Source organism: Mustela nivalis, assembly GCF_964662115.1.
Source record: "Mustela nivalis genome assembly, chromosome: 4".
NCBI lineage: Eukaryota > Metazoa > Chordata > Mammalia > Carnivora > Mustelidae > Mustela > Mustela nivalis.
The window spans coordinates 84,217,436-84,235,883 of record NC_139023.1 but is presented as its reverse complement, the minus strand read 5'-3'; the positions used below and the strand labels follow the sequence as shown (position 1 = coordinate 84,235,883).

Below are 18,448 nucleotides of genomic sequence, written 5' to 3'. Positions count from 1 at the left end.
TTTAAGCAAGAAACCAGACGCCTAAAGGTGTAAGGCTGACAGAGAACAGCAGAGGGCAGTATTTACTCATAGCTGAATCATGTCAGGTCTCAAAAAGTTTTAAATTTGGTAGGGTCACTGTGGCAGAAATGTATGACATATGCCCTATATTTGCATATGTCATATGCAAATGACTTGGCTTAAATTTGTATTTTCTGAATGGTTTCCTTTAAAGGGGAAATAATACTCACCTGATACCCAGTAACTTTTTTTTTCTTTAGTGAAGCAATGTATGCCACCACAAAAATTAGGTACAGTAAATAACAGAATTAACGCGAGTGCAGTACGTGGCATGTGGACATTTAAAAAATTTTAATTTCGTTTTATTTATTTCTATTTTTCTCATATCTATCCTTTCCCCAGAGCAAAGAGAGAGAGAGAGAGAGAGAGAGAGAGAGAATGGAAGAAAAAAAAAAAAAGAAAGAAAAAGAAAAAGAAAGAAAGAGGAAAAAAAAACACAACTTCATCAGGATTCCTTTGGCTGCAATATGTCAAGGGGGAAGTACTCCAACAGAGATCAAAATTCCAAACTTTGCGACAGGAAAAGTTCTCCATCTTTCCAAAATCCTATCATTGTTATTGTTGAAACTGTAAGGTTAGCTACTGGCACCTGGGATCCATTTGGGAAGGGTAACAAAACAAACACCGAGTTCCTTTGGCTTTTCCTATAGGAAGTCCAAAGCGGGATTGGTACCGAGGCCTTGGTGCCCCTAGTCACCTGGAAGGGCGGGGCAGAGACAAATGGGTGCAAGTTCAGAGTCTGGCTCGCTCTGGGCTTCAAGGAACTCCTTCTGTAGACAGAGGAGGAACGAGGGCGATTTCGTTTGGATTCTGTCGGGTCGCACTGTACCGCAGCTCTCTCCCTCTCCTCCCATCGAAAGGGAGAGGCAGGAAATGGTTAAAGCAAATCTGCACTGTGCATTCCCAGACAGGCTTTGCTTAATCCTTCCTCCCCGCTCTAACAGACCCGCACCCCCCGCCTTTCTTTTATTTCTCTCGACCCCCTTACCCCTGCGTTATTACTAGCATAACAACCTAACGGTCTTCCTTCAGACCCTGCCACTAAAGTTATTTATCTGCAAACCTGACCCCACCCCCATCTATCCTGTGGCAGCTTTTTTTGCTGTTATTGCTCTGACGCCGGCCAAGCTTTGACCAAAAAGAAAAAAAAAAAAAAAAAAAAAAAAAAAAAAAAGAAGAAGAAGAAGAAAGAAAGGAAAAAAAAAAAAAATCATCCCCCTTCCCAGCGCCTCCGACTCGCGGGGCTCCCACACCCGACCGCCTCCAGTCCTCCGGGAGGCTGGAGTGATTAGCATCCCGAGAAGCCAGTCGGAGGCCCAAAGCGCCGGAGAGCGCTCGCGGTAGGAGCGCCGGGCGGGCCTGCCTCAGCTCCGGCCCAATGGGGCTGGGGAGAGGGAGGGGCAGTAGGTGACAGGACCGGGAGCTAGGGGGAGTCGGGGCGAACTAAAGTGCGGGGATCAATGAGCGGCGAGCAAAGTTTCTGAGTCCTGCTCCCGCTCGCGGTCTTCCCTCCCCCTCTGTTTGTGTTTCAGCGACGGCCGCTGTGTGTGCGTGCGTGCGTGTGTGTGTGTGTGTGTGTGTGCGCGCAGCGGGGAAGGGGCGGGGAGTGTGAGGGACCCGCCGGAGGCTGAGAGCGGCTCGCGGAGCTCCGGCTCCACAGCGGTCCAACCTTCATCCCGGGCAGGCGAGAAGGAGAGCGCTGACAGGCGCCGTCCGGAGCTGCCGCGGGCGCCGCCACAGCCCCGCGCCGACTTCCCCCGCCTCCACCGCCAACGGTGAAGGAGAAAGGGGGGGAGCAACCGCCCCCCGCCCCAAACCAAAAGGCTTGTGGATTACAAAGTGAAACTGACACGGGACAATAAAGGCAAAGATAACGGGGGCAGGGGCGAGGCGCGCTGGAGTGGGCTTCTGCCGGGGGCCGCCGGAGAACGATCCCCCTGGCATGGTGAGGGGAGGGGACTCGGGCACCGCGCGCCGTTCCTGCGCGACCCCTGCGAGGCCGAGAAGAAAGGGGGCCGGACCTGCACTCGATTTGGATGTACAAATAATGAGACTGCAGGCACCTCGGCAGAGGTAAAACACCAAAACCAAAACAAAAATGCTGAAGAGCCCTGGATGGTGCCTGCGCGCGACCACCAGCTCGAAGCCGCAGCAGGGGCGGCGGCGGCGGCGGTTGGAGGAGAAGGGACGAAGCTGAGCGCTCCTGGGTACCGGAGCCCTAGCTCCAACGCGAGCGCCTGGAACGCAATCGCTAGCGGCCAGCGCGCAGACGCCGGCGGCCGGGCCTCAGCGGCCACTTCTGCAGCCCTGTCGAAGGGGCCTCGCAGCCTTGTTAGTGAGGAGTGAGGACTCGAGGAGAACCCTGGTCTCCAGCTTTTGGGAAAGGAATTCTATAATCTCCCGGGTCCCCACCGCCCCCTCCCCCGTGCGCAATTGTTCTTGCCACACATCTCTGCCGAGGTTCGTTCTTCCCTCTTCTGTTCCTTCGCGGTGGGTAAGTTCTAAAGTTTCCGGAGGCAATTGTTTGCAATGATTCCTCATATACCTTAAATACAGGCAACCGCTCCCAATCCACACCCACCCAGGCGAAAACGCTCAGACTCTGGATTCAAAAAAATCAAAGTGAAGGGGGAAAATGTAGGAGGTTGGAGAAACTTTTCTGGGAATTCATCAGCGCACAGGAGTGTCCCGCGGAATTCCTTGCGGCTTTTCGCCCGGGCATCTCTCTCGTACTGTAAGTCCAAATGGCTATCTGGAGCCTTTCTCTGACGCGATTTGCTTCTGCTGGGCTGGAGGTTCTTTGAAATAGCAGAGCTCTGAGAGCCGTCGGCTGCATTTTTTTTTTCTTTTTTTTTCTGGGGCTACTTAATCCCGGCTGTTACTCTTTTTGCTTCACTCTTCCTTCTTTTTATCACACCGTTCCAGGGAGCCAGGACCATGGACTTAGCAGACAGGGCGCCTGGACGCCCATGGCTCCAGTTGCCCCCTCTATCAGTATTTCAGCTCCTCCGAGTCTTTTGGCTGCTATCACAGCTCCCCGGGCAGGCCCAGGTCAGCGGGGCCGAGCAGCGCCAGGTGTTCCAAGTGCTGGAGGAGCAACCTCCCGGCACGCTGGTGGGCACCATCCAGACGCGCCCCGGCTTCACCTACCGGCTCAGCGAAAGCCACGCCCTGTTTGCCATAAACAGCAGCACCGGGGCCCTCTACACCACCGCCACCATCGACCGCGAGAGCTTGCCCAGCGATGTGATCAACCTGGTGGTCCTTTCCAGCTCTCCCACCTACCCCACCGAAGTGCGAGTGCTTGTGCGGGACCTCAATGACAACGCCCCCGTCTTCCCCGATCCCTCCATCGTGGTCACTTTCAAGGAGGACAGTAGCAGCGGGCGCCAAGTCATCTTGGATACGGCCACCGACTCGGACATCGGCTCCAATGGTGTGGACCATCGCTCTTACCGCATCATCCAGGGTAACGAGGCGGGTCGCTTCCGCCTGGATATCACCCTAAACCCGAGCGGCGAGGGTGCGTTTCTGCATCTGGTGTCCAAGGGCGGGCTGGACCGCGAGGTCACACCGCAGTACCAACTATTGGTGGAAGTGGAGGACAAGGGTGAGCCGAAGCGGCGGGGCTACCTGCAGGTAAACGTGACTGTGCAAGACATAAATGACAACCCCCCAGTTTTTGGCAGTTCCCACTACCAGGCGGGGGTGCCTGAGGACGCAGCGGTGGGCTCCAGCGTCCTCCAGGTGGCGGCGGCGGACGCGGACGAGGGCACCAATGCGGACATCCGCTATAGACTGCAGGACGAGGGGACCCCCTTCCAAATGGACCCAGAAACGGGGCTTATCACCGTGCGGGAGCCCCTGGACTTCGAGGCTAGGCGTCAGTACTCGCTTACCGTGCAGGCTATGGACCGAGGCGTGCCTTCTCTCACTGGGCGTGCCGAGGCGCTCATTCAGCTTCTAGATGTCAACGACAATGACCCCGTGGTGAAATTCCGCTACTTCCCGGCCACCTCGCGCTATGCCTCTGTAGATGAGAACGCTCAAGTGGGCACTGTGGTGGCTCTGCTCACTGTGACGGACGCAGACTCACCCGCGGCCAACGGGAATATTTCTGTGCAGATTCTAGGGGGCAATGAGCAGCGCCACTTTGAGGTGCAGAGCAGCAAAGTACCGAACCTGAGCCTCATCAAAGTGGCCAGCGCCCTAGACCGGGAGCGCATCCCTTCTTACAACCTCACAGTTTCGGTCTCTGATAACTACGGGGCGCCCCCTGGCGCAGCGGTCCAGGCGCGTTCTTCTGTGGCAAGCCTGGTGATTTTCGTAAATGACATCAATGACCACCCTCCTGTCTTTGCACAGCAAGTGTACAGAGTGAACCTGAGCGAGGAGGCACCCCCGGGAAGCTATGTGAGTGGAGTGTCTGCCACTGATGGCGACTCTGGTCTCAATGCTAATCTGCGTTACAGCATCGTCTCTGGCAATGGACTAGGTTGGTTCCACATCAGTGAACATAGCGGCCTGGTGACCACTGGAGTTGCCGGGGGCTTGGACCGTGAACTGGCTTCTCAGATAGTTTTGAACATCAGTGCTCGGGACCAGGGGGTACACCCCAAGTTTTCCTATGCCCAGCTTGTAGTAACTCTCCTGGATGTGAATGATGAAAAGCCAGTATTTAGCCAGCCAGAAGGGTATGATGTGTCTGTGGTTGAGAATGCCCCAACAGGGACAGAACTACTGGTGCTTAGGGCAACTGATAGAGACCTGGGTGACAATGGGACAGTGCGCTTCTCCCTGCAAGAGGCCGAGACTGACCAGAGATCCTTCCGGCTGGATCCTGTGTCTGGAAGGTTGAGTACTATTGCCTCCTTGGACAGAGAGGAGCAAGCTTTCCATTCCCTGTTGGTTCTGGCCACAGATCTGGGCTCCCCTCCCCAGTCATCAATGGTTCGCATAAATGTGAGTCTCCTGGATGTGAATGACAACAGTCCTGTGTTTTACCCAATCCAATATTTTGCTCATATTCAGGAGAATGAGCCTGGAGGAAGTTACATCACGACAGTATCTGCCACTGACCCAGACTTGGGTCTCAATGGAACTATCAAATATAGTATATCTGCTGGGGACAGGTCTCGGTTTCAAGTCAATGCTCAAAGTGGGGTTATTTCTACCAGAATGGCCCTAGACAGAGAAGAAAAAACAGCCTACCAGTTGCAAATAGTGGCTACTGATGGTGGCAATTTACAGTCTCCCAACCAGGCAATAGTAACCATCACTGTACTGGACACTCAAGACAACCCACCTGTATTCAGCCAGGCTGCCTACAGCTTCGTGGTCTTTGAGAATGTGGCTCTGGGATATCATGTGGGTAGTGTGTCTGCATCCACCATGGATCTCAATTCCAACATCAGTTATCTCATTACTACTGGGGACCAGAAAGGTATGTTTGCTATCAACCAGGTCACTGGGCATCTTACCACAGCGAGTGTGATTGACAGAGAAGAGCAATCCTTTTATCAGCTGAAAGTAGTGGCCAGTGGGGGCACAGTGACTGGAGACACTATGGTTAACATAACTGTTAAGGATTTGAATGACAACTCTCCCCATTTCCTTCAGGCTGTAGAGAGCGTAAACGTGGTGGAGAATTGGCAGGCTGGTCACAGCATTTTCCAAGCCAAAGCTGTGGACCCTGATGAAGGTGTCAATGGCATGGTACTCTATAGCCTGAAGCAAAACCCCAAGAACCTGTTTATTATCGATGAAAAGAATGGTAATATTAGTTTGCTAGGACCCCTGGATGTTCATGCTGGTTCCTACCAAATAGAGATCTTGGCATCTGATATGGGTGTCCCACAGCTCTCCTCTAGTTTCATCTTAACAGTTTATGTCCATGATGTAAATGACAACCCACCAGTGTTTGATCAACTTTCTTATGAGGTCACCCTTTCCGAGTCAGAACCCGTGAATTCTCGATTCTTTAAAGTGCAAGCTTTTGATAAGGATTCAGGAGCAAATGGTGAAATTGCATACAGCATTGCTGAAGGAAATACAGGGGATGCTTTTGGCATATTCCCAGATGGTCAATTGTATATAAAAAGTGAACTGGACCGTGAACTTCAAGACAGATATGTTTTACTGGTTGTTGCTTCTGACAGAGCAGTGGAACCCCTTAGTGCTACTGTGAATGTTACTGTAATTTTAGAAGATGTAAATGATAACAGGCCTCTTTTTAACAGTACCAATTACACGTTTTATTTTGAAGAAGAGCAGAAAGCTGGGTCATTGGTGGGCAAAGTAAATGCTATAGATAAAGACTTTGGGCCAAATGGAGAAGTAAGGTATTCCTTTGAAATGGTGCAGCCAGATTTTGAGTTGCATGCTGTTAGTGGGGAAATTACAAATACTCGTCAGTTTGACAGGGAGTCTCTTATGAGACAGAGAGGGACTGCAGTGTTTAGCTTTACAGTCATTGCAACAGATCAGGGGCTTCCTCAGCCTCTCAAGGATCAGGCCACAGTGCATGTTTACATGAAGGACATAAATGATAATGCTCCCAAATTTTTAAAAGACTTTTACCAAGCCACCATATCAGAGTCAGCAGCCAACCTGACACAAGTTTTAAGAGTATCTGCCTCAGATGTCGATGAAGGTAATAATGGACTTATTCATTATTCTGTAATGAAAGGAAATGAAGAAAGACAGTTTGCTATAGACAGTACCTCTGGTCAGGTGACTCTAGTGGGAAAATTAGACTATGAAGCAACACCTGCCTATTCCCTTGTAATTCAAGCAGTGGATTCAGGTGCAGTCTCCCTCAACTCCACCTGTACCTTAAATATTGATATTTTAGATGAAAATGACAATACCCCTTCTTTCCCTAAATCAACACTGTTTGTTGATGTTTTGGAAAACATGAGAATTGGTGAACTCGTGTCCTCTGTTACTGCAACCGATTCAGATTCAGGTGACAATGCTGATTTACATTATAGTATCACTGGAACTAATAACCATGGAACTTTTAGCATCAGCCCAAACACTGGGAGTATTTTCCTTGCCAAAAAGTTGGACTTTGAGACACAGTCTTTGTACAAATTAAATATAACAGCAAAAGACCAAGGAAGGCCTCCTCGTTCATCTACAATGTCAGTGGTTATACATGTGAGGGACTTTAATGACAATCCTCCTAGCTTTCCTCCTGGGGATATTTTCAAGTCCATTGTCGAGAACATTCCCATTGGAACGTCTGTCATTTCTGTGACTGCACATGACCCTGATGCAGACATTAATGGGCAACTCTCCTATACAATCATTCAACAGATGCCCAGGGGCAACCACTTTGGCATAGATGAAGTCAAAGGCACTATATATACTAATGCTGAAATAGATCGGGAATTTGCCAATCTCTTTGAGTTAACCGTAAAAGCCAATGATCAAGCTGTGCCTATAGAAACGAGACGCTATGCTTTGAAAAATGTGACCATCTTGGTCACAGACCTCAATGACAACGTTCCAATGTTTATATCACAAAATGCCCTTGCTGCAGACCCTTCAGCTGTGATTGGTTCTGTTCTGACAACGATAATGGCTGCAGACCCAGACGAAGGGGCAAACGGAGAAGTGGAGTATGAGATCATCAATGGGGACACAGACACCTTCATTGTGGATCGTTATAGTGGAGACCTGAGAGTGGCTTCAGCACTGGTGCCTTCTCAGCTGATCTATAATCTCATAGTTTCAGCAACAGACCTTGGCCCTGAAAGGAGGAAATCAACCACTGAATTGACCATCATTCTTCAGGGCCTTGATGGACCTGTTTTTACTCAACCCAAATATATAACTATTTTGAAGGAAGGTGAACCCATTGGTACCAACGTAATATCCATAGAAGCAGCTAGCCCTAGAGGATCAGAAGCCCCAGTGGAGTATTATATTGTTTCAGTTCGTTGTGAAGAAAAAACAGTTGGACGCCTCTTTACTATTGGACGACAGACTGGCATAATTCAGACTGCAGCCATTCTGGACCGGGAGCAAGGAGCATGTCTTTACCTCGTGGATGTTTATGCCATAGAAAAATCAACCGCTTTTCCCAGAACCCAGAGAGCAGAGGTAATGATTTTGTAGTCATTTATGAATTATTTGTTGATGTGCCTTTTAGAAAGATTGTTCTTTCATATTTACTTTCTATAATGATTTACCTTCATTGTTTCTATTACTGACAGGGCCATATAAAATGTTCTGTCACAAAGAGAACAGGAATCACATAAAACTGAGCTTTCATCCTGGTCGAAACCAAACAACAAACAGCTTATATGCTTTACCTCCTAGTAATCATATGTATAAGGCCAGGGAGAAATGTAGCCATTTCAGAAGTGGAAAAAAACAAACAAACAAACAAAAAGAACGCTGAATCAGTGCACTAACTAGACACCTCTCAGTAAGGAACTCTGCTAGAGAATGGGCAATATCAGACTAAATTTCTGTTCCCAAACCAAAAACTCTGGTAGAAATCAGCATTAGAGCAAAGCTTTCTGGGAGGAGTGGCAAGACAGTACCGACTGGCAGTTTACATCAGGATAGTATTAACTTTCACATCCTCAGCAGTCTTGGCAGTTTCTTTATAGACAGTGACTAATTTTAATGTGCTGAGCCAAGTTTGGGGAGATTCCTGATTTCATCTGCTTTCACATTTGAGGCACCATCTTCTGACTTAGGGTAATCCTTTCTCTTCCCTCTTGAAGGAAAGCATGTAATGTGCTATGAATTATCAGAGATTAGAGGGTGCTTCTTGATACAAATCTGTGTTCAGTGCTATGGTACAGGCACATGTTGCTCTGTCTGCTGATGGGTTAGAGATTAGGGTTTCTAGCATATGCCTAAAACATTCCAAGCCTGGCCTTCCCTGGGCTGTACTTTAGGCTACTACCTCTGTGTTGCATTTTCATTGAACTGCTTCCAGTGTTGTTTTGATAATCAACTAGAAATCACACAGCTAGACTCTGGAAAGCTCTTGTTCTCTGTTTTCTGAGTTCCTTTCTCCCGCCTCCTCCCCTCAAAGACATTCTAGTGTCACTCAGCCAAAAACACAAAATATCAAATGTCATTTGGGATACTTGGCAGTAACCCAGACACAATATACTAGTGAGATTGAGGCTTACGTATTTGTTTTCTTGCTTTCTTTATTTTTGGGGGGGGGGGCGGTGGAGGGTGAGCAGTTTTCTTCATTTAAAATATTCACTTATTATTATTATTACCCTTTTGAATCCTTGTGATTTTTTTTCATAATAGCTAGCTGTATCTATTCTTCAGATAGAGCAGCATATTCATGGCCTAGAGGATATTAGAGATATAATTAGAGATATAATTCTTAATAGAGATATAATTCTTAGCAATATAATGCTAACTGGAATTCAGTTTTATCTTATATACATAGCCTTGAAGGGACTTGTAACCCAAATGTCCTCTTTTCCTAATTAGAATTTTAAAGATCTTAACATGGGTCTTACATGTAGAGCTATTTGGTTTAACTTGGGCCATGATTTACATACATTTTTATATTGATATCTGGTTGTCCCTTATGTTAACTGACCCCCTATTTCTACCTTCCTTCTCTGGGAATATTTATTAGATAAAGAGATTTAATTAGTTAGAAAACTGAAATATTTATTAAAGTTAGGCAACTAAGTCTTTCTAGACTTTAGATGAATTTGCTAAACAGTGAAACAAATTATGTTATTGGTTGTTGCTTGGTTCAGTGCATTATATTTTATTAGCAACATGGAGAATGAGAATAAATGCCCATTGGTATCATTAAATTTCTTTTGCCTTGCTATTTAATCATTAAATATGCAAAGATTAGTTTGGCTTAAATTTATTAAATAGTGCTGGCTCTGCAATAAGCATGAGGATCAAAAAGTAATAATTGTAAGTCATTTTGCTGGTCATAGGGGATAGTATTCCTGTTACCTTTTAAATATCAAATAACATCAATATAAAAAATTGTTCATATTTACTACACCCTATTTATCTAAAAATCTGGGGATAATTCATTATGGTGATTTTTTTGTTAAGAAAAAAAAAAAAAACTGCCAGGGTATTTTCTGTGAACTAAAGTGCTGAAATTGTAAACCAAGTTTGAGTTTCCAAGCTCCAACCACTCCTATAATTAAAAGCAAATGTGTTTCTCCAAAGAATATTGAAAGCAGTGGTTGGGAGCTAGAATTTCATATTATTATTGGTTGTATCTTTCAAGTATATACAATAAAGTTCTTTTTTTCTTTCTGCTCAAACAATTAATATACTGTGATTGTGCAAAAATAAGTTATATTACCTCTGGTTGTCAGAGGTGATTTTTCAGTTGTTTGTTTTCAAGTGCAAACTTTGTTCCAATACTTTTTTTTTTTTTTTCTTTTTCTTGTTATTCATGTGCACTGATAGGGCTCTGGGTTGCTTACCCAGGTTTCTGGCTAGAGTCATAGCTGATCATTCCATGGGCAAGCAGAGGGTCAGTGGGTAAAAGAGAAATGATTTAATCTGCATTCTTTTTCAAGCTCTGACGCGTATGGAGAGAGCAGAGGTCCGTGGCTCTGATCTTGCTCATTCCAGAGATCTTTCCAATTGTATACCTTCACTCACTCTCCTTATCATAGCTAAACCTTTGACATAAATAGGAATTCTTCAAGGATGGCTTCTGAGTTGCTTCTGAGTTGCAAACACAAGGTTTATTATAGTTTTGTGTCTTTGTATGCTTGGATGAATCTTGATTATGTTAGAACAGCTAGAGACTGTGGACTCTGAGAAAGAAACTGAGGATTTTGGAGGGGAGGGAGTAGTGGGGCATTGGCTGAGGCTGGTGGTGGGTATTAAGGAAGGCACGTATTATATGGGGCACTGGATGTGGTGCATAAACAATGAATCTTGGAACACTAATAAAATAAAATAAAATAACAAAAATAAAATGGATAAAAAAAGAACAGCTCATATAAAGTTTGTACCATTTTTCTAGGTTCAAGAAAAAATAGGGATGCAGTCCTTCAAAAGACATTTCTTTTTTAATATGTGTTGTATAGAAACATGCAACTTAGGGACCTGGTTGTACCTCAACAAAGAGGGAGGTTTTGTTTCATTGATCTTTGTTATCTCAGAGTCTAGTATATACCTGTGGTATAGCAGGTGCTCAGTACATGTTTGTTAAATGAGATGGTAGAAGAGTTAAGACCAGAATGTGTTTTCTTTTGTCTCAGGAATAACTCAACAGAGAGAAGCTGAGGGAACAGAGGAAATTAGTAAACTTGATTTTGATCATGAATTGAAGTAAGGACATAAAGACATGCCAATCATCTCTTGTTGTACAAGTGAATTGAGAACTGTTAGAAAACTCAGAGAGGAAGGAGAAACTTAGGTGGGTGGTCTTAGGGTTTAAATGGAAGGACATACTGTATATGTTTCCAGCTCACAGTTCTCAAATTTGTCAGTCTTAGTACCCCTGTATGCTCATAGAAATTGTTAAGGACTTCAAAGAGCTTTTGTTTAGGTGTGTCTTCTCTATCAAAATTTGTCATTTTGATCATAAAACTGAGAAAAAAATTAAATATTTATTAATTTGTTTAAAAATCATATTAAACACATATTTTTACTCTATTAGAAGACTTTATTTTCCCAAATTTAAAAGGTAATGAAAAGAGACATTATTTTATATTTTCATAAACACCTTTAATAGATGGCTTAAGATAACACAGCTGGATTCTCAAATCTTCTCATTCATTCCATTGCAATAAATTATTTCAGTTAAAGTAGATGAAAAGAATCTATCCTCACTCATATCTATGGAATTGGGTAAGGGAGATATACTTTGGTATTCTTTTCAGATAATTGCTGATTTTCTTTTTATACTATACCAGAACTCCACAAATGGCACTTTCTTAAAATTTACTCGGAATGTGGAATTTGAAATCCTATCAGTGAACTTTTTATACTTTGTTACATAAAAATACATTGATCTATCTTGCATTTTGAATGGACCATTTTTAACTATTCATGATTTAGAAATATCAAGAATTGATCATTTGGAAAATATTGTTATAAGTGCTCAGAATCTTATAAAAAACTTTAAATATATATTGACTCTCAACTTCATGGCAATGGTTAGAAGTTTTTCAAAATTTGAATTTTTACTCAGAATCTCAAATTTCGTTATCAGTAACATATATTATTGTTTTCCTTCAAGTGTCAGGTGCCCTTTGTTCATTTGATAACAAACAAGTATCTGTCACATACTGAAGTCTAAAAAAAATATAGTTTCCCTTTCAGTTATTCTTTCAAACAAAAACTGTATTCCATAAGGAAAACAACTGGTTTACCTTACATTTCACTCACATGCATTCTTTTCTTTGAGGCAACTATATCCTTAGGTAAAAATTAGTGGTTTAGGTACATTCTACTGTTTTCCACACAAAATATTAAAAAAAATTCAGATTTAAGTGCCTAGATTTAATAAATTTCATAATTTTGCTATTTCTTCCAAAGATTTTCTTCAGTTTTTAAATGAAACAGGCATTTTATTTTTACTGTGAGTACCTAGAAGTGAAGAATACAATTACTGCTAGAATACTGGAGAGCTACTGCTTTAATTTGTGCTAAGGCACTAGCAGTTTTACCCATCATGGCTTTTGCACCTCTGGTGTACATGTCAATACAGAGAAAAAGGCAAGTAATGTTGTTCATTCTTATGAAGACAGTGTTGACTTCCCAGGCCTCTTTAATGGGTCTCTGGTATGCCTCAAGCCCTATGTTGCACTGAAGAGAACCATTGGTCTAGGTAATGAGATTTTTACATCTCAGTGTAAGAAAAGCCATTAGAAAGAGTCTATTAGAAGTGTGTTTATAATATTAGGTGCACAGACTATGACAGTAACAGAAATGAATTTTAGCAATTGGGTAATAAATTAATTTATTTTCACAGTGAACACCATCAAGATTTCTAAGAGAAATCAGAAGACATTTATAAGACTAGTGCTGAATACCAAGTTTAGAAATGATTGTCTTCTAGAGGGTTTAGAATCAGAGCTAGTGAACCTTAGATTAAACTTCTCTGTATCTTGTGTATCATCCCTCACAGGCAAAAAATAAGCAATAGAACGCAGTAAATAATAATAATAATAATAATAATAATAATAAAATAATAATAATTACAATAACATTTATAACATAAATGTTATATATATAACAATAATAATAAATACAATAACATTTATCAACTATTGCTATGTTCAGTCATTAAGTGCTAAGTTCTTGGAGAGTTTACCCTTTGAGCCTCATAACACTGTTAATATCATTTCCACTTCATAGCTGAGGAAACAGCTTCAGAAAAGTTAAATGATTGGCTTAAATTCAGATAGATAGAAAGGAAAATCACACCCAGCCTGCATACATCCACTATTTATACTCATACCTACTATTCTAGAAAGCCAGGGGAATCTGTGGTTTCAGTTAAGAGAAGGGCCCTTTACTCTGTAGATATGAGTATGTATGCTTTTAACAATCTTGTTTTCAAGCCCTTATTTATTGTTAAAAATCTTTGAATTACAACTCCCTTAGTCTGAACTAAGGGAAATGGCTTTTGCTTGCCGCAATCCTGGCCATCAGCAGATGCTATACATTTTTATGGGTGAGTTAGTGGAGGTAACTGTCCCCAATTGGGACATGTGGAAGTGTTTCTAGAGCAGGAACGAAGGGTCAGAATACAAGAGAGGGGAGTTGGAGACAAGTGAAGAGCCCAGGTATTGGTAATCCCTCTTCTAATCCACAGTACCGTACAATTTGGAAGTAGATGCTGTAATTTATGAAGGTGGAGAATCCATTTTTAGATTAACAGATGGTAAATCTTACTCTCCTAGGGAATACGATAAAGTTGGAGTGGATGGTGAATGAAGATTCCATTAAAGGAGGAAAATATTTTATTGCTTTTTCTTCTTTTGATCTCCAGAGTATTCTTTTTAAAAAGCAACCTGTGGTTATTTTCTGATTTTATTTTGTCTTATTGATATGTTTCCAAATTTATTAAACAAGATATTATGATTCCATTTTCAGGACATGTACAAATGTGTATTATAAACAGCAATATTTTTGGCCAGTTAAGCTTATGCTCCATATTTATATATGGCTTCAGGATGCTTGATTTGGTCTCCCTGTTTTGGTAATAGATTTCCATGGACATAATTTATCTTCTGATTAATTTATTCTTTCTTTTTTTTTTCCCTTGCCTTTATTAAAACACTAATCATTTTAATTCTTTGTTGTTCCAGTAGATTTTGAGGCAACTACTCCAGGATTATTTTGGAAAAGTATATATGTACTTAGCATTTTGTGGAATCAATTCTTCCTTATATTGTTTACAGCTTGCACTTTGTCATCATTACAATGAAAAACTGCCTAGGAACCTCATTAGTTGTGAGGGGCTGTTGAATTAGTGACTATAAAGGATTTCACAGGCCTGAAGGTGTGTCCTGTATTCCAAGAATTAATACATCTAAAGTTGAGCTCTTTATAATACCCTTGAAAGTAGGTAGTATTCAAAATTAGGAGCATGTGAGTGAAACTAGGAAGAGAATAACCAGCAAATAATTTGGGCCAAAATGAATTTTAAAGTACTTTAAAGTAACCTAGATATAAAATGTGGTAATTTTCTAATGTTTTCAGCCTTTAAGCAGTCTGTGACAACAGTGGCCAATTTTAGTAGAAGGAGGAGAACGAATAAAGAACAAAGACATGTAAAAGCAATTCTATTAGACAAGTTTTTTTTTTAATAAAATACACATACACAATATATTATTTATTAACATATATAAGATTATATGTTAGCATATATGCAACCATTATACAAAGACTGATGGATTTTCTCTGCTGTTAAGATGTGAGACAAAATGAGACAATAAATTCATGGAGAAGAAACATAATCTAATTGGCAGAGAACTTATATGTGGTAATCAAGAATTGACTACAGCTCCAGTCTCTTCTAGTTTCCAGACATATATCCATATTTAAGAAGCAATCAGTGAGTAAAAACCAAATTTTAAGGAACATTATGAAACACTGAGGAGGGACACCTGTGTGGCTCAGTCGGTTAAGTGGCTGCCTTTGGCTCAGGTCCTGATTCCAGGGTCCTGAGGTCAAGTCCAGAATCAGGCTCCTTGCTCAGCAGGGAAAGCCTGCTTCTCTCTCTGCCTCTGCCTGCCACTCTGCCTGCTGTGCTCTCTCACTCTCTTGCTCTCTGACAAATGAATAAATTAAAAGAAAAGAAAAGAAAAGAAAAGAAAAGAAAAGAAAAGAAAAGAAAAGAAAAGAAACATTGAGGAAATTTTAATGGACATTGACAGACCCTGATGGACAATTGATAGTTGGGAACCATGGTGTTGTTACTGATTATTTATTTCAGACTATTTGATATTTTTCTGAAATATTTTGTCATTTATAGATATACTTACAATGAATTATGTCAGACAGTGGTAAGTACTGGGTATTATCTTGCCTTCACAACACCCTTGGAGGTATAACAACATCTCATTTTTCAACAAATGACAATACTGAGGCTAGTGAAGGTTAAGTTTATGGAGCTGGTTTACAGTGAAAGCAAGGTTTGAACTCAGCGGTCTGAACCCACAGTATGTACTTTTAATCCTCACACAGCACTGATTAACATTTTAAGAATGGTTGATACTTTCTGCAGTCTCATAGGCATGCAATTTTTGCTGGGTAAAAAGTTGTTTTCATATTTTAATACTTCTTCATACTGGTGACAAGAAATACTGGGTAAATTTTAATTTAGGTAATAATCAAGTAGTAGCATTACTTTAGCTCCCTATTAATCTTTATTTAGGTTAGGCTTCAAAGAACAGACCTACAATTTGTAAGGTCCTTAAAGTTAAGGTGGGAATATATTTCCATTTTGATTTCTGAAACTTGGGATGGGAATATATTTCCATTCTTCCAGTTACTGCCTCATTTATATTCTTCCCTTTACAGCAAACTTTCTTGGAAAAGTTGCATATACCTGCTTTCTTTCTTATTATCTCTTAAATTTGTCTCATCAGACTTAACTTCTGCCACTCCAATGAATGTTTCTCTTGCCAAAGCCACCATAATAGCCACATTTCTACATCCAATGGTCAGTTCTCAGTGCTCATTGTATAATTACTTTTAAGTCATCATACTGTGGATTTTTCATCCTATTTCTTGGAACAATTTCTTCTCAGCCTCCTTTATCAGTTTCTCTCCATGTCCTTAAATTCTAAATGTTGTAATGTCCATGGAATCCTTGAAAATACTTCTCTTTTCAGTGCACACAAATTCTCTTGAGAATCTCAATCTTGTGATTTTAAGTAACATATACATTGATGACTTTTGTCTCTACCCTATGTATTTCCTCTAAACCCCATATTTATATAACCAACTACTTACTCATTATGTTTAATTAGTTTCTTAATAGATATTTTAACATTTCCAAATTTGAGCTTCTGTTATCTTCCCCAGCAAAGATGTATTGCACCCCTAATCATCTCTTTCTCAATTGATGGCAGCTTCAATCTTTAATTGTTCAACTCAGAAAACTTGGAATCATCTTTGACTCCTTACCATCCTATACACAATCTGATTAGCTAATCCTGGATATCTTAAAAATATATCCAGAAATTGGATCATTTCTCATTGCTTCTATCGTTTCTATCTTTTTTTTTTTTTAAGATTTTATTTCTTTATTTGACAGACAGAGATCACAAGGAGGCAGAGAGGCAGGCAGGGAGAGAGAGAGGAAGGGAAGCAGGCTCCCTGCTCCTCTCTGCTGAGCAGAGAGCCCGATGTGGGGCTCAATCCGAGGACCCTAGGATCATAACCTGAGCCAAGGGCAGAGGCTTTAACCCACTGAGCCACCCAGGCACCCCCACCACCACCACCACCATTACTATCTTGATCTAAGACACTTTCATTCTTTCTTAGATCATTGAAGACATTTTCTTATTGATTTCCAATATCTTTTCCTACTATTTTCTTTCCTTGCTTGTCTGCTTTACCCATACTGGTGTCTTGCTATTCCCAGGACTTGCTAGGAACATACCTGCCTTGGGAGCCTTTCCTTCTGGCCCTTCCTTCTGTATAAAATGCTCTTTCCTCTAGATATCTATTCAGATAATTTTATCCCATTCGGATAATTTCCTTCCTTCAAGTATCTCACACTGTAATTGAGAATTAATCTTCCTTTCCTAACATCACTGTAGCATCATCTCGTCCTGCCAGATCTCCATTTCTATGCTATAGTTTTTCATATTCCTTTTCCATAGGATTTAGCAGTCTCCTGAACCAGCCTCTTCTTATCTCCCAAATGCTAAATGTTGGAATACCCCTGGAATCAGTTCTTGAAATTCATCCCTTTCTAATCTACACTATTCTGTTGAGGAGCTCAATCAATCTCATTAATTTCAAGTATGTATGTATGTATGTATGTATGTATGTATGTATGTATCTATCTATCTATCTACCTACCATTTACAGTAGATGTGTAAGTATGTGTGATATAATTTACTGATCTATAATTTTCATTATGTTTTACCTGTCTTTCTCCCAGTAGATCGCCCTATGTGACCAGCTTTTGTCAGTTACTTTTGACTTTTTCCCTCCTATCTCTCCTTACTGCACTTGCTCAGCGGCCACAGTGAGGTCCCCAGGTCTCAGCCTAGCGTGTTCCTGGCTCTGAGTCTTTGTGCTAGTTGTGCCCTATGCCTGGAGTGCTTCTTGCTTCCCTCCCATCTTTTCTTGAAGTCACTTTGCCAAGTTCTCCTTCCCTTAACCTTCCTTTTTCTTTCCTTCTTTGTGTTTCTACTTAGACTCTGTCATCACCCAACATAACACATATGTTACTTCTTTATTTTGTTTACGATATATCTTCTCTCTAGAATGTATGTTCCACGAGGGGAAAGGTTTTCATCTGTTTATTACTGCTGTATTCCCAGTACCTACAGTAGGGCTGGCTCAATTCAGACATTCAGTAAATATTTGATAAACTAAGGAATTACTGTTGAACACATTGCAAATAAACTCCTTGATGGCTAGGAACTTAGTCAGAGATGCATGCTGAAGTAAAGGAGACATTTTTCATATCTCAAGCCAAGCTATGGAGCTTCTTCTGAAATTAGTGAAGCTAGCTAATTGGCAAGGACTGATTTTTCTGAATAAAATGACAGTGGCTGTAAGAGTTGACTGGTGAAGAGCCTTGTAACCCAATATTCAGAAGTCATTAGTGTCTGAGGTACAGTGAGATCACTAAGGCTTATTTTATAGATATGTCAGTGAAGTAGAACATTTTTGAATATATATCACAATGTAGCTACACTATTACCAT

The 18,448-nt window shown here is 41.7% G+C and overlaps 1 protein-coding gene and 1 pseudogene across 2 annotated transcripts in view; both read left to right on the top strand.

Annotated features, from left to right (window-relative positions):
- The first annotated feature begins 2,175 nt into the window (after window positions 1-2,175).
- On the top strand, window positions 2,176-2,593 carry LOC309863082 (annotated as a pseudogene). Its single transcript has one exon. The product of its transcript is annotated as an uncharacterized misc_RNA (transcript).
- Window positions 2,594-2,712: 119 nt separating this feature from the next.
- Window positions 2,713-18,448, top strand: part of FAT4 (FAT atypical cadherin 4) — a 179,732-nt gene continuing 163,996 nt past the window's right edge. The window contains exons 1-2 of the mRNA XM_082727577.1: window positions 2,713-2,794; window positions 2,986-8,169. Of these exons, the coding sequence (XP_082583703.1) occupies window positions 2,998-8,169 (5,172 nt within the window). The 5' untranslated portion in view covers window positions 2,713-2,794; window positions 2,986-2,997. The remainder of the gene's footprint in view (window positions 2,795-2,985; window positions 8,170-18,448) is intronic.